Below are 20,044 nucleotides of genomic sequence, written 5' to 3'. Positions count from 1 at the left end.
CGAGGGAAACACATCAACTATTAGAGTATTAGAGAATAAACAGCATTTATAGAAACGAACTATTATATAAAAATTGTCGTATTCCTGACTTTGTAAGAATAAATGGTGGGCTGAACATTGCTTCATTGTTAGCCAATCTTCCTGCTGATATGGCAATTTGAAACATACCACTAAACGGACAGCATTTCGTGACAGGAATACAGTACAAATAAACGTAGGAACACTTAGGATTGAGAGACACATAAACAAGAATGTGTCATTTTCCATGTTCAATGGACCGTGAGATTGGGTACAAAATCGAATTTGGCATTAGAAAGATCATACCATAAGTAACAAGTGTACAAAGTTTCAAATTAATTAGACTTCAGCTTCATCAAAAACTAACTTGACCAAAAACTTTAACCTGAAGCTGGACAGACTGACGAACAGACGCACGGACGAACGAACAGACGACCGCAAAGACCAGAAAACATTATGCCCCTCTACTATCGTAGGTGGGGTATAAAAATAATATGATAGTACATTACAACATGTAAACTGCAAAACAAAAACCTGAACGTCGATACGATGTACACCCAAACACTATTAGATTTAAAAAGGAAAATAACACAGCCTCAAATTACTACAACCTGTCACTCTTAACTCTTCTAGTCATACGTGTTGAAGACAAATTGTGGAAGAAAAAAACTATCAAATGGTTTAAAGAAATTTTATTGCAGAAAATATACCACTAGAAGCAGAAAAAAATAGTCTACTAAAAAGACAAAGTTACTTAAAAATTTAAACCAAAATTCAAGTACAGATACTGCACAATTTACATATGATACTTTAGTTCTTGGTTCTGTACAGAAAGTTACTATTGGTTTAATCATGATCTCACCAATTTTGTTGGATAAGTATGCTGACTAATGGAATATGACACAAAACAATTACAAATATTCCCTGCAGGAACTCATTTTTTTTTATGACTTTGATGACTGCTATATTTTACTTATTGACTAGTAAGCAGAAGGAAATTTACAGATTAAGAAAAGGCGTTTACAATGTCTCTTTAATCATCTGTAAAAAAAAACCTAATTTATATTTCATTATAAAGTATATAAGGAAGCAGGTAAACTATTATAGTTTGTCTTTTCCATATAGAGAAAAAAATATTATTGAAAATTACAAAATCACAAATGTTTGCATTCAAAATAGTATTGCACTAATATTTATTACATTAAATATTAAATGATACGATGCGAAAAAAATAATCAATTCTTGATTGTATACACATTATAATGAGGATTAAATTTTAAAAGGGATGATTAACGTTGGATGTATACAATGGTACAGGAGACGAATATCTGATGAAATACATGAAAATAACCAATGAAATACTTTGAGAGTTGGTTAAAGGTTATTGATGAGTGATACAGTTGATAATGATAATATTACACATTTGTCTGAAGACCCTTATATGTTTTCATTTTCTGACAATAATATTTACTGTTATACTACTAGATTCTTCAATGACATTTCAATGGAACAAAAAGGTGTACTTCAAGTCAGGAATATGACAGTTCTTGTCCATTCGTTTTTGATGCGTTTTGTTATTTGATTATGGACTTTCCGAATTGATTTTCCTCTAAGTTCAGTATTTTTGTGATTTTACTTTTCACATTGCAATTGTAAATTTTGTAGATTATATATAAAGATTTTAAATATAGTCTCTTGTACCCCTTATTAAAAAGAAAAACAACGAAAATATGGATTTCCAAGGAAAATTTAAATCTGAATGACCGTTATCAAATGATAAAATCAACAGCTTAAGGTGGTACCTAACACTACAGGGAGATAACTCTATAAAATCAGTTAAACGTTTTAATTACGTTGTGTTGTTAAGGGAATATTAAGCTTCTCAATGATTAAAAAAAGTGTTTGTCAAACTGCTATATAACCAGTGTAATTTTTCTGATAAAATGGTTGTTTCAAATTTTTTGATTTTTTTTAATATTTTTGTCAAAGGGTCAAAGTAAATACTTTGTAAAAATTTTATGAAAATCAAACGAGTCAAATTAATTTTAGTGAAGGTGTTAGGTACCACCTTAAACAAAACAAACGGATACAAAACAGTTAAAGTTATGTCCTATCGTGTCGGGTCTTGTTTCCGCCTCAATGAAAGCCAAATGTCAATATAGCTCTAAAGATAATTAAATATAATTTAAATAACATGTTTTTAGAATTGTTTATTTTTTCAGTTCGAATGCTTATTTCTATATTTTTAGTTACCTGTGAACCAATGATCATTGCTACAAAAATATTGATTTATGTTTAATCAACGTGTGAAACGTAATTAATTCTATATTTGGAATATGGACAAACATTATTTTTTTAACGAAAGCGTTATGTAGATTTTAATATATATTTTACCACTCCACTAAACTATTTACGTTATATATCCACTCAAATATCTTAAACATTTATTAAAATTTATTTTCGAGAATAGAAAAATATAAGAATATCGTTGTCAATAGGATAGAGTAGAACCTATCTCAGTAATAAATTAATGATAAACATAAAACCTGTAAATATCGCGAGAAATAGTAATAAGAATATTTGAAATTAATTTGAGGTTTATCAAATTGATCCAAACCTATTTAAATGCATACAGGACCGAAAATAATTGTTATACATACCTTTAAATCAGGTATGATTTATACACTTTGTATGGAAAAATGACACAATAACAACGTTTCAGCACTAATAGTTCATTTTGTAGAAAATTACAGTTACATCTTCACAACTAAATCACAATATTAAAAATAATATGTTTAATGTATAATGCCTATTGCAGAGGATTTCATTACAGAACTCCAAAGAACAAAAAAGTTTTTCGTTTGATGTTATTTATATTTTGATTGATGAGGACAGTAGAAGGCTGTAGCTGAGTTCAAATGAGGGGCAATGATAGGCTAGAGACGAGGTCTTATTAGGGGAACTGATCGGCCACAGCAGGGGTCTGATTAGGGCAGTGGTGGGCTTTTGCAAAAAACACAAGAGACGATAAGTTTCCAGAAATTATGAGAACATACTAAATTGAATTTTCAGTGAGCAGAACTTGATAAAATCTTACCATATATGATTTGTTTAATTTAGTCCAAATACAACATGCATCACACAAATCCCTATTTGTATGATGCTTAATTATTTAGATATCGATAACATATTTGTAAAACCATAGTGTGCAAGTAAATTGATAAAACGGCTTAAATATAATTTATTTTTTAGGAGACAAATTTCTAGTCTTGTCCTTTTTACAGTGATTTTCAATTTTAATTTCAATACTTTTTTTTCAGTCTATTTGATATTTTCTCATATGCATCATTCAGGGCATTACGTTTTGTAAATTTGCATATTTTCATTTTACCAATTACAATTCAAAGTATATATTTTATGCAGTATATCTGATTGAATCAGTTAATGATTGACTCAATGTAAAATGTTTAAAGTAATAAATATAACAATCAACATACAACAGATAACATGATTAATACTAATGGCAATGTAAAAAATACAACAACATGTAAAAGTGTCAATAGGAGCAACAATGTTAATTTTCTGGAATGGTCCACATATCATCTTCAGAGTCTACACTAATCACTTTAGTTCTCACTTTCATTGGAGGTTTAGGATTTCCACGTGGTAAGCGTTTCTCCTGTGAACAGAAAATATGAAACGTTGTAGTTATATGTTTTTAACACATGTATGTATGGCTACATATTATTAAACTTTATAAATGCAATAGTGGTAAAATTTTTAAAATTACTGAATCCACTAGTAGCAACAACTGTAATAAATTGTCCATGAATACTACAAAATGCAATAAGAAATGAAATAATGTTATTGAATGCAGACAAAATACATAATGGTCCTTGAAACCTGAAATAATGAACAGCATCGAAACAATTTATCTTGTCAAATATAATGATTTCAGTTGTACAAACATCTGTATGATATTTTGTAATCTGCTGCTGATATATTGTAAAGCTTCATTTTAAGTCAATGTTTAATGTAAAAGGAATATGACAGTTGCAATCACATATCCCCTTGCTATATATGTTGTAGTTTGTTTTGTAGCAGTTCTGAGTTTCTGTTGGTCTGTTTTGTTTTGTCTTATAGTTGATGTGTTTTTTTCAGGTTTGGTTTGTGACCCGAATTTGTTTCAGTTAAATCAATTAATGACTATTGCCTTTATTTAACACAATGTTATCGAAATATCACAATAGTTGTCAATCCTGTAATGAAATAGAAATACATTGGAAATAAATATTACACGTGTTATGCTGTTTATCAATGAAGGACTACTTAGTACTTGCAGAACATTCAAATCTTATGCTTCGAAGTGGAACTCATGAAACAAATATAGAAAATATTGAAGATATGCTAAGTTCAATGTGGGTACGTTTAAGCTGCAATGTTGGAAACTGAATATATTTCGTCATTGGTAATGAAACTATCACAAAAAAGTTAACTTCATTGTAAAGTACCTAATGTAATATATGATGAGCATCATGGTAGTTCTCTGAAAATTCGCATTTATTTACGAGAAGTTTTCAGCACTCGTATGTTAGCTTAATAATGGGCCTATTTAGTAATGTTAACCCTAAAGTATATAGAAGTAAGTACGTTAGATCATCTCCCTATCAACACGTTGGGATTATACAACCTCCTCTGTTTCATCAGATAGAAAAAGAAAGGCGGAAAATACCAAGGGAACACGAAAGTCGAAAAAACTGACAACGCAATGAAAAAAAACAACGAAAAGACAAACAACAGCACACAAAACTCAGTTAGAAAAAGATAAGACGGAGCATCACGAAATCAATCATAAACCGAAAGGAATTTCAGATACTCCGGAAAGCTATGCGAATCCTGATCCACATGTGGAAACGGTCTGCTTCAATGTCAACACAAACATGGTGATAAGTCTAATTCGGTAAGTATTTTTCGAGTAAAAGACTGTGGTAGCGACAGGAAGGACATATCTGTTGGTCATCTGTAAAGTAAATATTCCATATTCGAGGGTATGATATCAACTTCATCACTCGGATATATTGGTTCAATATCTTCTTTGTAAGCAGCTACCCTCTATCCCGGAAATCATCAGCACGCTCTTAAATATCGTATTAAATGGGAGAAATAGTATTTTCAATTTGTCAAGTGTCAGCAATATTGACACTTCAACCTAGGAGTTGTATGGATGTAATTAAATTCGATTACAAAAAAAAGAAGAAAAACCAGAAGGGAACACTTGACAACACATGCAATTGGTCATTGGTCATATCCCGCTCACAATAAAAGTTTTCTGTAAAAATAAAGTAGACCATAAAATAAAATGAAAACGTGGTACATGGTATGGAATAGGCAGATCAAGACATGTGCCAATTATCAAGAGGCTGACAGGGGTAATAGGTGAATATGCCATAAACGTTTACGGACAAATGAATGTGAAATAGTATCTTTTTGATCGAGAATACGAATATGACTACTAAGAATCAACACAAATTCAAGGATCAGATATAACGCATTAATGAAACAATTTTTAATTAATCTTTGTTGAGTGTATTTTTCCCTCAAGCAAGCAAAGCAATTATCAACAACAAATAAAATTCACAAAATAAAAAGGAAAGTTTATTCAATCTTGAACGATTGTTTAACACATGAGAAAAGTTGTAACGTTTTGTTTCATGCTTAAAATTATTACTTTCTTAGGACTTAGTCTATCTGCAACACACTGATCTCCATATAAAAATCTCTGCCGACTTGTGCCTTTGTGCGTTCTAACATAGGGTTTATGTTAAAGATTATGCACAAAGAATCAAACACAGTTCTATTATCATGAACTACGCATCAACTGCAGAACAATTAGTACCGTGAATGTTACTAAAAGACGAGTTTTTAAAATTGTCAAACTTTGTAGAAAAAGACATTGAAAAAATACATAACCACTGTAGATCTAAAATGTTGTAAATATATGCAAGCAAGTGTGCTAAAATTCTATAAACGGTAACTATATTTAATACGAAGGAACTACATTCGATCTGCAGCATCTAAACTGCTAATCATGCATCTAAACAACGTTATAAACATTATGTGGGAAAGGTAATGTTTGATATAATAATAAGAAATTATATAAATACATTGAAAACCAACAGAAAAAAAAATAGGGAACAAATTATAGGGAGGTTTTTTACAAACAAAATATCAATTGAATTAAAGAATAATAAGGTGCATGCATGTTTACCATTCATGATGTGCAGTTAAGCTACCTTTAATTAAAATAAACAAATCAAATATGTGTTATAACTGTTCAATTTTAAAGACGATAACATGACGACAGTCTCTGCTTGGAAATTAATTTACACATTCTATTCATTCTGTTTTCTCTTAAAGGAGATTAAAAACATTTAATTCTATCAATCATATAAATAATTTATACTAATCTTGTAAATAACCTGTTGCTAAGTAGTCATCGGATACGGTTACAGTGTTATCAAAACTTGCTGTGAACATTTTTGAAATTGTTTTAAATGAATAAAAGTATCTCCCGCAAGCATAGCTGAGATACCTTGTCAGGCTTTATATTTTGTCCTTTCATATTCATAAGAAAAGTGATATGGACAGTAAGGCTGAAGGCATGAAACTGAATATGTGGAAAAATAATTCAAAACATCGAACTGACGGAATATTGGGATGCATCACTTTATGCCTATATTTCAATTTGTGAAACTGGAAAAAGGAAGTAATAATTATAGTTACAGTTTGAAAACTTATGATTTATTAACCTTTTCTGACCATGTAGATAGAGTCTGAAATTTAAAGTTAGTTTGTGGAAATAAAAAAGACTTATGATTTACCTGTTCATTAAGTTACATAAGGAACAAAAACTAGACATGCAATACATTTGAGATCTGAAGCGACTTATCTAGACCATACATTGAGGAATTTGCACTGCAAGAAGAATAAAGTATTCGATACATTGATAAGCTAAGATACTGCGACAGTGAGCAACTTATCAAGGTTTGTTTTTAATACAAGAAAAACCTATTTCTATGTATATATTTCTGCTTTTTTAAATGATTTTTTGGTGTACAAAGGGACATAAGTCAAGATAAACTAGAAAAACAATCACTGGCAAACAAAAAACTTACCGGTGGCGGAATCGGCACAGCGACTTCCTTGTTATTATTAACAGGTTTGGTAGCATTAATATATTTCCATGCACGTTTTGCCTGATCTCTGACTTTGTCTGTGAATTCTTGTTTCGCAGAGACACCAAATATGTCTTCATGGAATCTGTTTGCTTCCTATCAATACAATAATAAAATCACTACGTAAAATTATAAACATGATATCATATATACAAAAACAAAAATTTCAGGTTGATACACGGTTGAAAAACATTATCACGTTAAGTTGCCTTCTTTTGTTGTGTAAACATATACGGAAATTAATATAAAATCCTCCTTCATTAAATTTTTGTTTGTGTCATACTTTTTAGGCTACAAACATGTCTAACACACGCTTCAAACACGTGATTTGTGGCAAAAAACTACATTTAGAGCATAGGGGAATATAATTTGTTTTAAACTAATGCCAGAAAGACATGCAATGTAAATTATCTAAATTTATCTGAGTCTTTTGTTTTCATATTTCGTCATTTGACGTAAATAAAACACCTCAATCTACTTTTTGGATATTCGTATTGCAGTATCTTTTGACTTTAATATTACATTTGTTTTTGCTTGAGGAGTATGTCCATGTACTAATTCAGTGGTATTATTTCTATTTTTTTGTAAAGCATGAATCTTTGTTTTAGTCCCTTATTGACAGCAAGCTGAATTTTACAAATGATACTGCAATTTCAGTATATTATTTATATGTTTTACGTGCTTTAATGTAACTTGAGTATTGTTTACCAGAATTCATGTAGACATGAAAAAAGATGGTGTGGTATGATGGCCAATGAAACAACTATCCACAAGAGACCAGAATAACACTGAAATTAACAAATATAGGTCATCGCACGCGGTCTTCAACAATGAGCAAAAATCATGTCGCATAGTCAGCTATAAAAGGCCACGAAATGACAATGTAAAACAATTCAAACGAGAAAACTAACGGCCTTATATATTAGAGTCGGCACCATTGTACGATCAATTGAATGAAACATAAAACAACTTACCTTTAATTTCAGCATATAAGATTGAGCTTGCTCCTTTGACATTTTGCCTTTCTCTTGGATTATTTTGCATAGCGTTTCAGTAACATCAGAAGCCATTTGTACATCACCACAGACATAAAAATGACCACCATTTTTAAACACTGCATCGAATACCTCTTGACCATTTTTCTTTATCATATCTTGTACATATGTCTGTAATGACAGTTTTAATTGTCAATGAAAACATATTTAAAACCGTAACATGTTGCTTAGGCATACACATTACATTCATGTTAAGAACGATAATATGATAATAAGATATGAATCAAACATACATATTCAGAAAGGTTTTATGTTAATGGCATATGCGAATGAAATGCATATTCAGAAAATTATTAATTATTTAAGATATATGAATTCCACATGCATGATGCATACTAGTATTCAGGACGATACGAACTAGATATGCATATTGCCTAAGTTTTACTCATCAAAAGTTGTAGTTTAACATTTTTTTTTGTCTTTGCATTTTGTTTTACCATGTAGTGTAGTATGTCCTCATTTAAGATCTTTGATTGAAATCTTGAAGTTTCCAAACAATTACATTTAGAGAGTCCAAAATCATTTAGTGTATCCCTACTTTAAGATCTGATGAATAACTTTATGACAAAAGCATGGCATTTGTATAATGAAATGTGGGTAAACATTCACTCTGTAGTTGAAAACGGTCGTCTAGTATTCATATATGTAAGTCTGGTATCGTTGATCGATTTGTATGTTACTTTCGTTGGTTGTTTTTTTTTTTTTAAATGTATGAGAAAACTGAAAACGAAGTCAGTTAATGAAATTTTACTTAACATTTGTAGTTCACGTTACCTTTGGTTGTCCTGGCTCTCGTGAAAACGCAGTGTAGACTTTTGTTAAAACGTCATCTTGTAAACAGCTGTCTAATTCTTCTTTATATATATAGTCAACAGCCGATTTTCTACATCCAAAGTACAGGTACATTTCTCCCCAGCCAATCTTGTCGCCATCTAAAAGAAAAACAATAATAATAAATAACTGAAAATTTGTTACTCTCACCAAAAGCGGCAAAACAATTATAAATACTACTAAGTATTTTATATGAATAACAAAACAAATAGCTAGCTTTACTACATATATGCAAATTGTTCTATATACATATTCTGAGGCTGTATTTTGTTATATATTACGTATTATTTTAAAGCAATAAAATGTATCTGATCGGATTAATTCCTTGTTTTAAAGTGTAAAAGAATACTATAATTAATATAGTCTACATTTTACGGGGCTATTGTGTTGTTGACCGGACGTATCGTTGTCGAAAACCCCAAATTTCGGTTTATTAATAATAAAAAATCGCGTGTGTTTGAATTTTAAAATTCACCATGCGGGATAGTAATTATTTTGTTATCTCCTCAACGTTAATCGGAATATCACACATATCAAAACTAGTATTGCTAGTGTTACATTTGTCGTTTGTTATTTTATTGCACTTCTTTGTTTCTGTTGTTTTGTTGTTTTCCTTTTATGGTTGATGTGTTCCCTCGGTTTAAGTTTGTAACTCGGATTTGGTTTTTTTTTCTCAATCGATATAGCGGTATTCTACTGTTGCCTTTATTTACGCTTGAAATTCTACTCGTTGTATAAAAACTATAGTAAATGACAGCAACTTAGTGTAAAAGGGAATTTGTAATATTGGTTGGCTCTTTCGATAAACTGATGGAACAGGTCGAAGTTATAAAACAACAAATGTAGATACTATTCAACTTACGCTTCGGCACGGGTAACATATTCTTGTCTATTTTACGCTGATGCCAGAAACTCCTAAATGGAGCAATTCCAGTTCCAGGTCCTACCATTATAATAGGGAGTGTTGCATCGTCTGGTAAATGAAATAATGGCGCCCTACAAAGTTTGAACAAGAAAGCATTGCAATGGGTCATACTTTAATTGGTTGTAGTAAATCGTTTATATTCCAGACATATAGTGATGCAACTATTTATATGAAAAATATTTATATAATTTAGTTTCTTCTTAAAATGAGGATTATGACTTTGATTACTTTGGAAAAGCATTAAGTTTGAGAATAAGAAGTTGTTGACGTAAGTTTTACCTCGAAATTACAAAGTCTAGTGCATTCAAACTTTTCCTACTGAAGAATATCAACTCAAGTCTTCTATCGAACACATATGTGTTCCCCTTGTATTTTAGTCCAAGTATCACGGAAAAACATGTAGTATATGTTCAAAAAATGATTCTCAGATTTAAACTTTAAAAGTAGTGCATATACGATGTTTAATGATATAGCTGCCTGCTTATCAAAAGTATAGGTTGTACTTCTAGACTAGATGTCCATTGTAGGTGTAAATACAATACACAACCTTATTCATGATCATCAAATCAAACAAATTGAAAACAAATGAATAGGATACGTCAGGTTAACTAGTATGTTACAAAATCACAAAAGTACTAAACTACGAGAGTAGTACTACTAAACTATGCCATTATATTGACAATGATGTGTGAACAAAACAAACAGACATAATGAGAAAAAATGTGATAAATTAAGTTGACGTACATTCTCATAGCACATGGTATTTCTTCACCAATATCACAGGTATTCAGCCAACTTGAGCAAACCCCATAATGAAGTGCACCAGCACCATCTAGAAAATTTAATGTACCAATATTTCATACAACATTTTATTGCGAAGATTCATTTCTTTAATACATATTTCAATAACCTTAATTCTTTACTTTAGTTTTACAGTTTATCCTCGAAGATATCATCAGGAAATTTAAGAAGCGTTACAAAAACATAATTATTCAATCTTTTGATATATGAAACACGTTAATGACAGGTCGTCTTTTTCGCTGCGTAACTATTTGAAAGGTGAAGTTATCTTTCAAAACATTTTAACGACATTACATCCATTTATTCTGCAAACTATCATTTTACAGTACAAATAGATGTGTACAGGTAACAAAATACAATATACATGTACGTCTTCGAGCGAAATGTTACATTCAAATTAGTGTTCATTTCACAGTTCAAGTTGGGTCCCAATCACGGTCGACTTTTAATATGCTAATTTCATTAAAAAAAACAAATTCAACAGTTGGGTGAAAAAGTAAACGTTAAAGAGTACATGATAATTGTAGGGTTAAAAAAAACCGGAGAATATCAAATTTATTTGTTCTTGTAGGAACTAGGTAAACAAATTCGTAAAAATAAATTTTACAATTTTCAACACTGTATGACTATTATACATATAGCATATGCATTGTATCATATAAAACATCTTAGTACGATCTTCTGTAATGCACGAGTTCTACGTAACACCATTTTTAAATCTCATATCACATACAATTATTCTTACCCATTGTATTATATTTCAAAACACCTATGGTAGCATGAACTTCTCCTGGGGATGATTTTTGCGATGAGCTTATACTATAAAATCTTTGTTGTAATAATGGTAGCTGAGATATTAAAAGTGAGGGATTGATTTTCAGGGATGGGAACTCTTCTAAAACTTCTAACACGTTAGGCATCTTTTCGTATCTCCAATCTTCATACTCATGAATGTCCTAAAAAGATAAAATTTTAATAAAGCCAACAAATCTATAAACATTTGTATACTTTTGGTCTTAATTTTATTATGCAAATCATGTCTGTATTCTGTTTTGAACGCGTTGTACAATGTGGTTTGAAATATATGTAAACGAATTAAGAGGCTGTCCAAGTAAATATCAGGCAAATCCTATGATATAGGTGGTACAACATAATTTTTTTTCCCACTGAATGTTTGGTTCCAATGCAATGTTTATATCATACAAAGGATATATATGTCAAAGATATTTTTTAATCAACAGTGGATGGCTCAGAAAATTATTTTAAAGTTCACTAATAATGCAACAAAATTATGTACAAAATGAAGAGTTATCTCCCCTTTTCAATCAATTTTCAGTGCTTTCTATGTATTTTTTTTCTCTTAATTTGTTGCAGTTAATAACAAAATAAGATTAAACTGTGAGAAAGAATGAATTTGTGATATGAAATAGACGAAAACAAATTTGAAAACAAAATATGTCATGTGCCATCCACTGTCTGTTTTTTTTTCCATGAACACCCTCTTAAATAAATCATACCATTAATATGACTGTTGTCTTGACTATCATACATTTAGGTAGGAACCGACGAAAACTAATAACTTTGATTTCTTTTCAAATATTGAATCAATAAGACATGGAAGCTTTAACACGTTTTTTCATTTGATTTTGTTCCAGGAAAACATCTATGGCCACAACTTGTTGAAAACGAAAATTAATGATAATATTGTAAGATATAACTTAAGACAGAATAGTACAGTTTCTTTAACTTCAAATATATGAAAATAAATTAATTACTATTTATGTAGTACATACGTTTGCTAAATTTTCAATTTTAATTTTATCATTATCTCGTGTTGCTTGAGATACCAGTTGTTTTAATAACTCTTGTGATGGGGGTGTTGTTATGTCTAGGAATCGTGAGAACATTGTCTTCATCGTGGCTGTGGGGATTTTCTCAAACTGTTTCCAAGACTTTTGTGTGCCTGAAACGAAGTTTAAATATGTCGTCATCTAAGCGACATTAATTTCACATACCAATGTCACTTAATAACGTAAATCAAATTCTAAAAGGACAAAACGTTATAGATGTTTGCACTTGTCGTTGATGGCCATTCGGTGACATTGGCAACCATTTTTCATTTCCTCTTTTTTTATATTAAAATTTATATTTTGAATAACACTATTTTTCCTTTACAGATTTGTTTTGTAGTGTTTCGTGCCGTTATTTCTTTCAAATACAGTGAAACTTGGTTAGTTGTCAAGTAGAATAAAATTTATAACGTTAATGGAATAAACAAAAATCTTTGCATTTATTAACATGTTGCGGTAGAGAATTATACATTTCATGCAAGCGTCAAATGTATCTACAATTTATTTGATTCAAAAAAACAACGTCATTAAGCAATATCTCAAACAATAAACAAAAACTCGTCTGAGAGACGAGACTTATAGTTTTGTACGTCAAACGAGAGTAACGTCTACTAGAGACCCATCAGTTACACTCGAATAAAATGCCAAATATAGTACGAGATTGATGTGCACCGATGACACAACATTACGAATGGTTTTGCGAAATACAGCAAACCTTATCGATTCATTGGGTGGAAAACTTGACTGTTCCAAACAATTATTTTTTTCTAATACACTACACTCTGCATGTTCAAAATATACGGACTTTATTAACAAAAACTTTGGATAGATTTGTCTTGTTTGCAAATTAACCGATTGTGACCTACTAATAGTATTCCTAATGAGATCGGAAAACTAAATCGCCGCGAATTTGGCTGGAAAGGGCTGAACGCGAAATAAAGTATTTCGCAATAATATGTTTGTTTACAGTCAATCGGTATGCTGCACTTACCCATTGGTGTTGTAAGTTCCTGAATAACTTCCAATTTGACTAGTTGATCAGGCGGTGGTGCATTGTGTAAACGAGTAATAATACCATCTACTAACTCCGAGGAGTTTAGAGGGAAAATAGCCACGTGGTCACCAGGACTGTAGTTCATATCGGCTGAGTTTCCCTCTAAATCAATGTTTGCAAGATAAGTTTGTCGTCTATATATAATAGAAAATGAACTTAATCTGATCTAGTTACGAATTATAGAAAATGTGGAACACAATACAACAAGCCTAAATGATGCAAAAAATTATGTCGACATATCCGATATTTAATCATTCTCAGGAGGATCTAATCGTTGTCAATTATCATCAGGCCTGTCTAACATAGAACAGTATGTTAATATTTGTCCCTGTTTAGATGAATAGTTGTTGTTGACAAAAATCTATTAACATTTAAAAACATATGACAAAGTCAAACAAAAGAGAAAACATTTGTTGATAGAGGAGAGAGCATCATCAATGTTTGTTTGTTTATGTTATCAAGGATACTTTTCTAATATGATAAATGTAGCGAAAGTCAAAACTTCTAAGTTGCAATGCAGCAAGTGAATCTTATATTGCTCCTGTTTTTGGAGTTCTAGCAGTTTCCTCAGTTTCTGTTTAAACCTCTTTTTCTTCCTTGTCTCTCTTGTGATTTGAACATCGGTCAACTACTGACGCCTTAATTTATCATTTCCATATTGTCACGTGTTGAAAAAACATCGTAATAAAAGAAATCGTCATAGTAATAATACAATTCAGTCCCTTGTCTTAACCAATAAACCAATAAACTACTTACTCTGATTTTGGATCTTGTAGTTGAATACGGTTTGACAAACTGCATGATAACACATTTTTACTGTGCATTTTACTTAAAGCTAGAAAAGATTAATAGAGATTATTGTTCTGGTGTAATTGCTATGATTTGTTTACATGTGAGCAAGTTGTTTACGAGCTACTATTTGTCTCTGATGGAAATTTGAAGCATTGGCAGCGACACAAAATCTTAATATTTTTATATTGAACTGCCCCCCAAAATATATGTTTTCTATATTAATATCAAGCTGTAGATCTGCGTGACTGCATTTGTTTGTTTTTAAAATCATCATGATATAGACAAATAAACACTCTTAACCTTACTTCATTCTGTCTGACGCTGATATTCACAAAACGAAGCATCGCACGATTAATATAACGTACGTGCTACTTTTGTTTTTTGTATCTCGAAGAATAATATTTGAATTCATACATAGTATCTTAAATTTGAGATAAGTTGTTTATTGGCTTAATTGCATGTGCTAAATGACGTACGGTTAACATTTTTTTATACATATGCAATCCAATTTTCTAAATAAAATAAATTGTACTAAAATACGATACCTTCACACAACGATAAAGGTGTTTCGTTTGTTGATGGTGTTAATCTAAACTTTTCTGGTGACCATGTGAAGTCTGTCTTGGACAGGGCACCAGTTGCTTCCTGTATACTATTTTCATCCCCAACACAGAAAGTGTCACAAGCAGCCTTTAAAAATAATAATAATCTTTTTTTATGAAGTTTAGAGAATTACAAACACAATAAAGTTACACCGTTATAGATAGTTCTAGGAGTTGAAAACAAAAAAAAATCTATACAGGACTAAGAGAAAACATATAAAGGCAACAGTTATATACAGATGTTCAAAAGTCATAAATCGATTGGGGGAAAACACCTTCATAAAACATGTTGATAACGAAACTTATAATGTTTTTGTTAGCATTACTACAAATGTTTTTAAACGTCTTTGAATTGGTTAATTTTGATCTTATTTAAAACAACGATACAGTAGCAAATATATCAAAGTTGCGGAAAGATCGTCATACAATTACAACATAAATACCAAACATATTATTGCTGTTACTGTCAAAACTTTTGATTCATTCTTTTCATAAAGGCAGCTTAATTCTTATTTGTTGCCGTTTTAACATATCTGAATGTCGGTCTCATTGTTAAAATACCAATGATAAAATAAGTTACCTTAAAAACAAGTTTTGCCCACTGTCGGAATGTTTCTTCTTGGCCACAGAGTTCATCTCCCTCTCCCATTTTATATATTCTTTCGCTGCCAAGTGCATTCATCATATTATCGATGTAGTGAGCAAAGGCACAGAAGTTAGGGTATGCACGAGAACCCAATCCAAACACTGAGAATCTAACGTTGCTGAGAGGGCCCACTTCTTCAAGTATTTTATCTTCCACTTGTTGATTATCTTCTGATTCACTTTTTGTGCTCATTCTGAAGTACTGAGTCGATAATCCTTCTCCACTGAAAACAAAACAATCAAGTGGTCGGTCAAGCCGTGAAATAATTTCATAGAAAGAATATGACAGTTGCCAGTGTTATTCATTCATTTCATGTGTTTGAGCTTTTGATTATGCCATTTGATATGGGATTTTCTGTTTTTAAGATTTTCTATAAGTTCCATATTTTTGTTGTTTCACCTTTTTCAAGGGTCTGTGATTCAATTGCAAATGTATCAATTTTTTTTTTCACATTCAAAACTTTTAAAGCGGAGAAAATTACAGAGCGTTTGTTTTCCTACCAAGACTTTAACCTAATATGGTTCTCTAATTTTTCAGTTCGATGTTTTTCCATGATTAATTATACTATTACAATTATTATTTATAGAACTTTATAACATATTCATATTTAGTGTGGTAACATTCAAAACACATTACTCACTTTTTTGTACTCTTAACATCGTTCAAGTCATGAAGGTTCTTAGCAAATGCCTACAAAAATATACATTCCGTTTACAGCATGAATCGTTCACATGAATAAGCTTAAAATTGAGAATGGAAATGGGGAATACGAAAAGGCAACAATTACATATACTTCAAATCTAAAAACATACCATTTATTACATTATAACTATCGTGATAGATCAGTTACTAGAGTATATTCTGTATGCGGTGCAGATGAGAAATTGTTTTGTTATAATACTACACATGTTAATTCTGTAACACTGTTACATTTCTCATTAAAAAATATTCATTTTACTGTAAGATAACATAAGACAAAACTTAAGCAAAAAATGGCTCTTGGGCTGTTACATTATAATCTCTTTAATTTATGTTTTAAAGTGACCAATTTGAGAAAATTCCATGAAAATGTCTTCCAGATATAGATTGTGATTGGTTTCTTGGTATCTTTCATACCAAATAGCGGGTTATTTTCGCGGGTGTAAAATTTTGCGATTATCGTTGAATGAGGTATATGAAATATTTTGTCGGTTATTATTTTGTCGGATTCAAACTTTTATCAATACCTTTGCATGTACACTTTTAAATTGGCAGAATTTATTTGGCGATTTTGTTCTATTCGAGAAAATAAGCAAAAATTTACACCCCGCGAAAATAACCCGCTATACAGTATTTGTTTGCCGTGTAAGAGTTTAAAAATAAGAAGTTGCACATTGTAATACAATGATAAACGGTGTTATATATTTTACAAAGTTTAAAGCAATTTGGTGGGTTTAATATAATTATGTACCTCTCCGTTTTCAGGTGGATCACCATTTCCGAATGTGCTGGTAATAAATAGAACTAAAGCTTCGTGTTCTAGATGTATAGCGTCATACTCCGCCATATCAACTACCTAAATAGAAGGTTTGTTAATTATACTTTTCATACTATAATGCATTCTAGTAAATATTTTGAAGACAAAAAAACACACAATAGTTAACAAGCGTACAACAAACCAAACAATAAATATTCGCCAACTGCCGTGATGTTATTTTTTTTTTGTGTGAAAAAAACACTTATTTAGAAATGTTCAGATATATTCGGAAACGGAAAGAGTTTAAGGACTTGATATTTTCAATGCTAATGCTGAAATATGGATACCATATAACATTGATTGAACGCGAGATTTTGTCAGTTTGAATGAATAAAGGTAACAGTAGTACACCGCTCTTCAAAAGTCATAGATTGATTTTCCTAGTTCTCATGCTGTTAGACTACCGGACTGGTAGAATCCTCGGGAACAGATTATCCACCCGCTGAGATTCCGGTCCGGTGGTGATGAATACACGCAACATTAGGTTACTGCTTTTCAAAATTAATAAATCGATTCTACTAGTTTGCATGCTGTTGTATGAATTTCCCTTCTTAAGTTTTACCTTGGAGTTTGGCAATTTTTTTTTAATTCTTTTTTATGAAACAATGAGAAACTATGCAATTTGAAAAAGAAGGTACTGTAATGAAAAACGAACGTAAAAAAAAATGTTATAACCACATGTATTTATTCATTATTAACATTTTACGTTTCATTTGACATCTCACTAATAATTTGTAAGCGTTATTGAATGAAAGTGTTCCTTACCTTTGCATCAAAGGCATGCTTAAATATTTCACAAAGTGTCTTTGCAAATCTCTCTGATTTCCCCGTCTCTGTTGCATACAAAATTGTGCATTTCACACGATTAGACAATGCTTTTACCATCAGTTTAGCACTAAACTTAACAGCTCTAAAAATATAGAAAAGAATAAGATTTCGTATGGTAAATATTTCCTTTTATAAATATATGGTCATGCTAAACAAAACAAAGAAAGTTGGAATGCCAAAGTTATCAAAGGTACCAGGATTATAATTTAGTACGCCAGACGAGCGTTTCGTCTACATAAGACTTATCAGTGATGCTCATATCAAAATATTTATAAAGCTAAACAAGTACAATTATCCATTCGTATGGCGTGTTTTATCTTTTGATTTTGCCATTTGATTACGGAATTTCGTTTTGAATTTTCCTCTGATATCGATATTTTTGTTATTTTACTTTTAGCATCTTTCATTTCAACCAAATCAAGTGTTGATTCTTTACATAAAATTCTTCTTCCATTATTTCACTTAAAGCATTAAAATCTAGATAAACAATATTTACCAAAACATACTCCTTGACAGATTAGGCAAATGCGTAATTGCACAATGATTCTAGTACTAACAGATTATAAAAATGTATGTATATAACTGAATAAGTAAGATTTTTTTTTTAAATAATGCATTTGATGTATTTCTTTTTACAAACCTAGCCAATTCCTTAAATCCAAACTTTCTTCGTCTCTTTTCTACTGTTTTGCCCTTTTCTCTATCTTTTTTCCATACATAGGTTCTAAAAACTTCATCCTGATATACAATTTGATACAAAAATAAGTTAGAAGCAGTAAATAGTATGAGTGTTACTTCGGTAAATGGTTAAAAAAAACACCAATATTACAAACCAATGAAAACGAAGAAAAATATAAACCTTTATTAAGGTCAAAACAATTGTCCATTAGAAAATACACGAAACTTCATTTATCTTGTTTATATTTCTTATCAATTAAGAGACTCTCTAAACTTCAAGTTTTACACATAGTATATTCAGTTTCGGTACTTATACATCTACGGATTTCAAATGTTTGGCTTTGAGCGTTCCTGATGAAGGTAAATCCAGAAAAGCGCTTCGGACGCATAAAAATATTAAACGTGTTGTTTTCAATTTGTTATAAATACACTGGAATATTTTTGTGTTTGTCATTTATTGAAAAAAACACAATGCACAGGTATTCTTTTCATGAAATTACCTGATATTCATAAGACGGTTTCAGTTTATACAGCAACATTTCTTGATGGAAAACCGGAGTGATGCTGCTACTGAGAGGAGGTACGACCCAAACCCAATCAGCAGGACAGCCACCTCTCTGTTTCATTTCATTCTCCATAAACTTCATGAAGGACTCTGAAGCCGCGTGGTGGTCCATTATTGTAGCTCCTACAACCTGAAAGTCATTTAAAGTAAGTGTTATATTTACATCGATAAGGCTTAAACGGCTATACTCAGTGACTCCGTTTATCGCAATGTATCCGATGGAGGTATTGAAGAGGTGGGATTGTGACGAATGCATTTACTCAAGAACGAAAGGCCGCGTAAAATTCCAGACATCTAGAGATATGTTCCGAATTGAGAGCTTGGTGTTCACAAACAGTGAATTCATTTTCAATAATTCAGTATTAAATCCTATAATTTTCCTATGACCTGTGTGTGACAATATTTTAACAGAGGACAATGTTACCTAAACAAGTCCTCATAACTTTATATATTATATATTATAAATATTATAATCAATATACTAGTGAATCCAAAATTATTAACTTAAAAAAAGTTATTATATATTTGACGAAAAACCTATATAATGCAGTTTAACAATTGTTACGTTCTTCGTTTATAGTATCGTCATCTTAATATTTTGGACAAAAATAACAAATATTATCTTTTCTATTCATAATGGTAAGATAA

General features: G+C 30.9%; 1 protein-coding gene across 6 annotated transcripts in view; it reads right to left on the bottom strand.

Moving 5' to 3' along the window:
• Positions 1-695: 695 nt before the first annotated feature.
• LOC143075317 (nitric oxide synthase-like protein) overlaps positions 696-20,044 on the bottom strand; it is a 92,605-nt gene continuing 73,256 nt past the window's right edge. For 5 of the 6 annotated variants that reach the window (XM_076250690.1, XM_076250692.1, XM_076250691.1 and 2 more), the window contains exons 11-27: positions 19,332-19,526; positions 18,794-18,891; positions 18,091-18,235; positions 17,260-17,364; positions 16,450-16,499; positions 15,744-16,032; positions 15,107-15,251; positions 14,526-14,604; positions 13,707-13,903; positions 12,659-12,828; positions 11,611-11,821; positions 10,809-10,896; positions 10,002-10,135; positions 9,083-9,240; positions 8,228-8,419; positions 7,194-7,349; positions 696-3,697 (exon numbers count right to left, since the gene is read on the bottom strand). In XM_076250690.1, coding sequence (XP_076106805.1) covers positions 3,593-3,697; positions 7,194-7,349; positions 8,228-8,419; positions 9,083-9,240; positions 10,002-10,135; positions 10,809-10,896; positions 11,611-11,821; positions 12,659-12,828; positions 13,707-13,903; positions 14,526-14,604; positions 15,107-15,251; positions 15,744-16,032; positions 16,450-16,499; positions 17,260-17,364; positions 18,091-18,235; positions 18,794-18,891; positions 19,332-19,526 — 2,517 coding nt within the window. In that variant the 3' untranslated portion in view covers positions 696-3,592. Of the gene's footprint in view, positions 3,698-6,286; positions 6,312-7,193; positions 7,350-8,227; positions 8,420-9,082; positions 9,241-10,001; positions 10,136-10,808; positions 10,897-11,610; positions 11,822-12,658; positions 12,829-13,706; positions 13,904-14,525; positions 14,605-15,106; positions 15,252-15,743; positions 16,033-16,449; positions 16,500-17,259; positions 17,365-18,090; positions 18,236-18,793; positions 18,892-19,331; positions 19,527-20,044 lie in introns of all 6 variants that reach the window. The other variant, XM_076250696.1, reaches the window with a different exon arrangement.

This window comes from Mytilus galloprovincialis, chromosome 5 (genome assembly GCF_965363235.1).
Source record: "Mytilus galloprovincialis chromosome 5, xbMytGall1.hap1.1, whole genome shotgun sequence".
Lineage (NCBI taxonomy): Eukaryota > Metazoa > Mollusca > Bivalvia > Mytilida > Mytilidae > Mytilus > Mytilus galloprovincialis.
The sequence above is the reverse complement of the archived record's forward strand: the minus strand, read 5'-3'. Positions and strand labels throughout refer to the sequence as shown.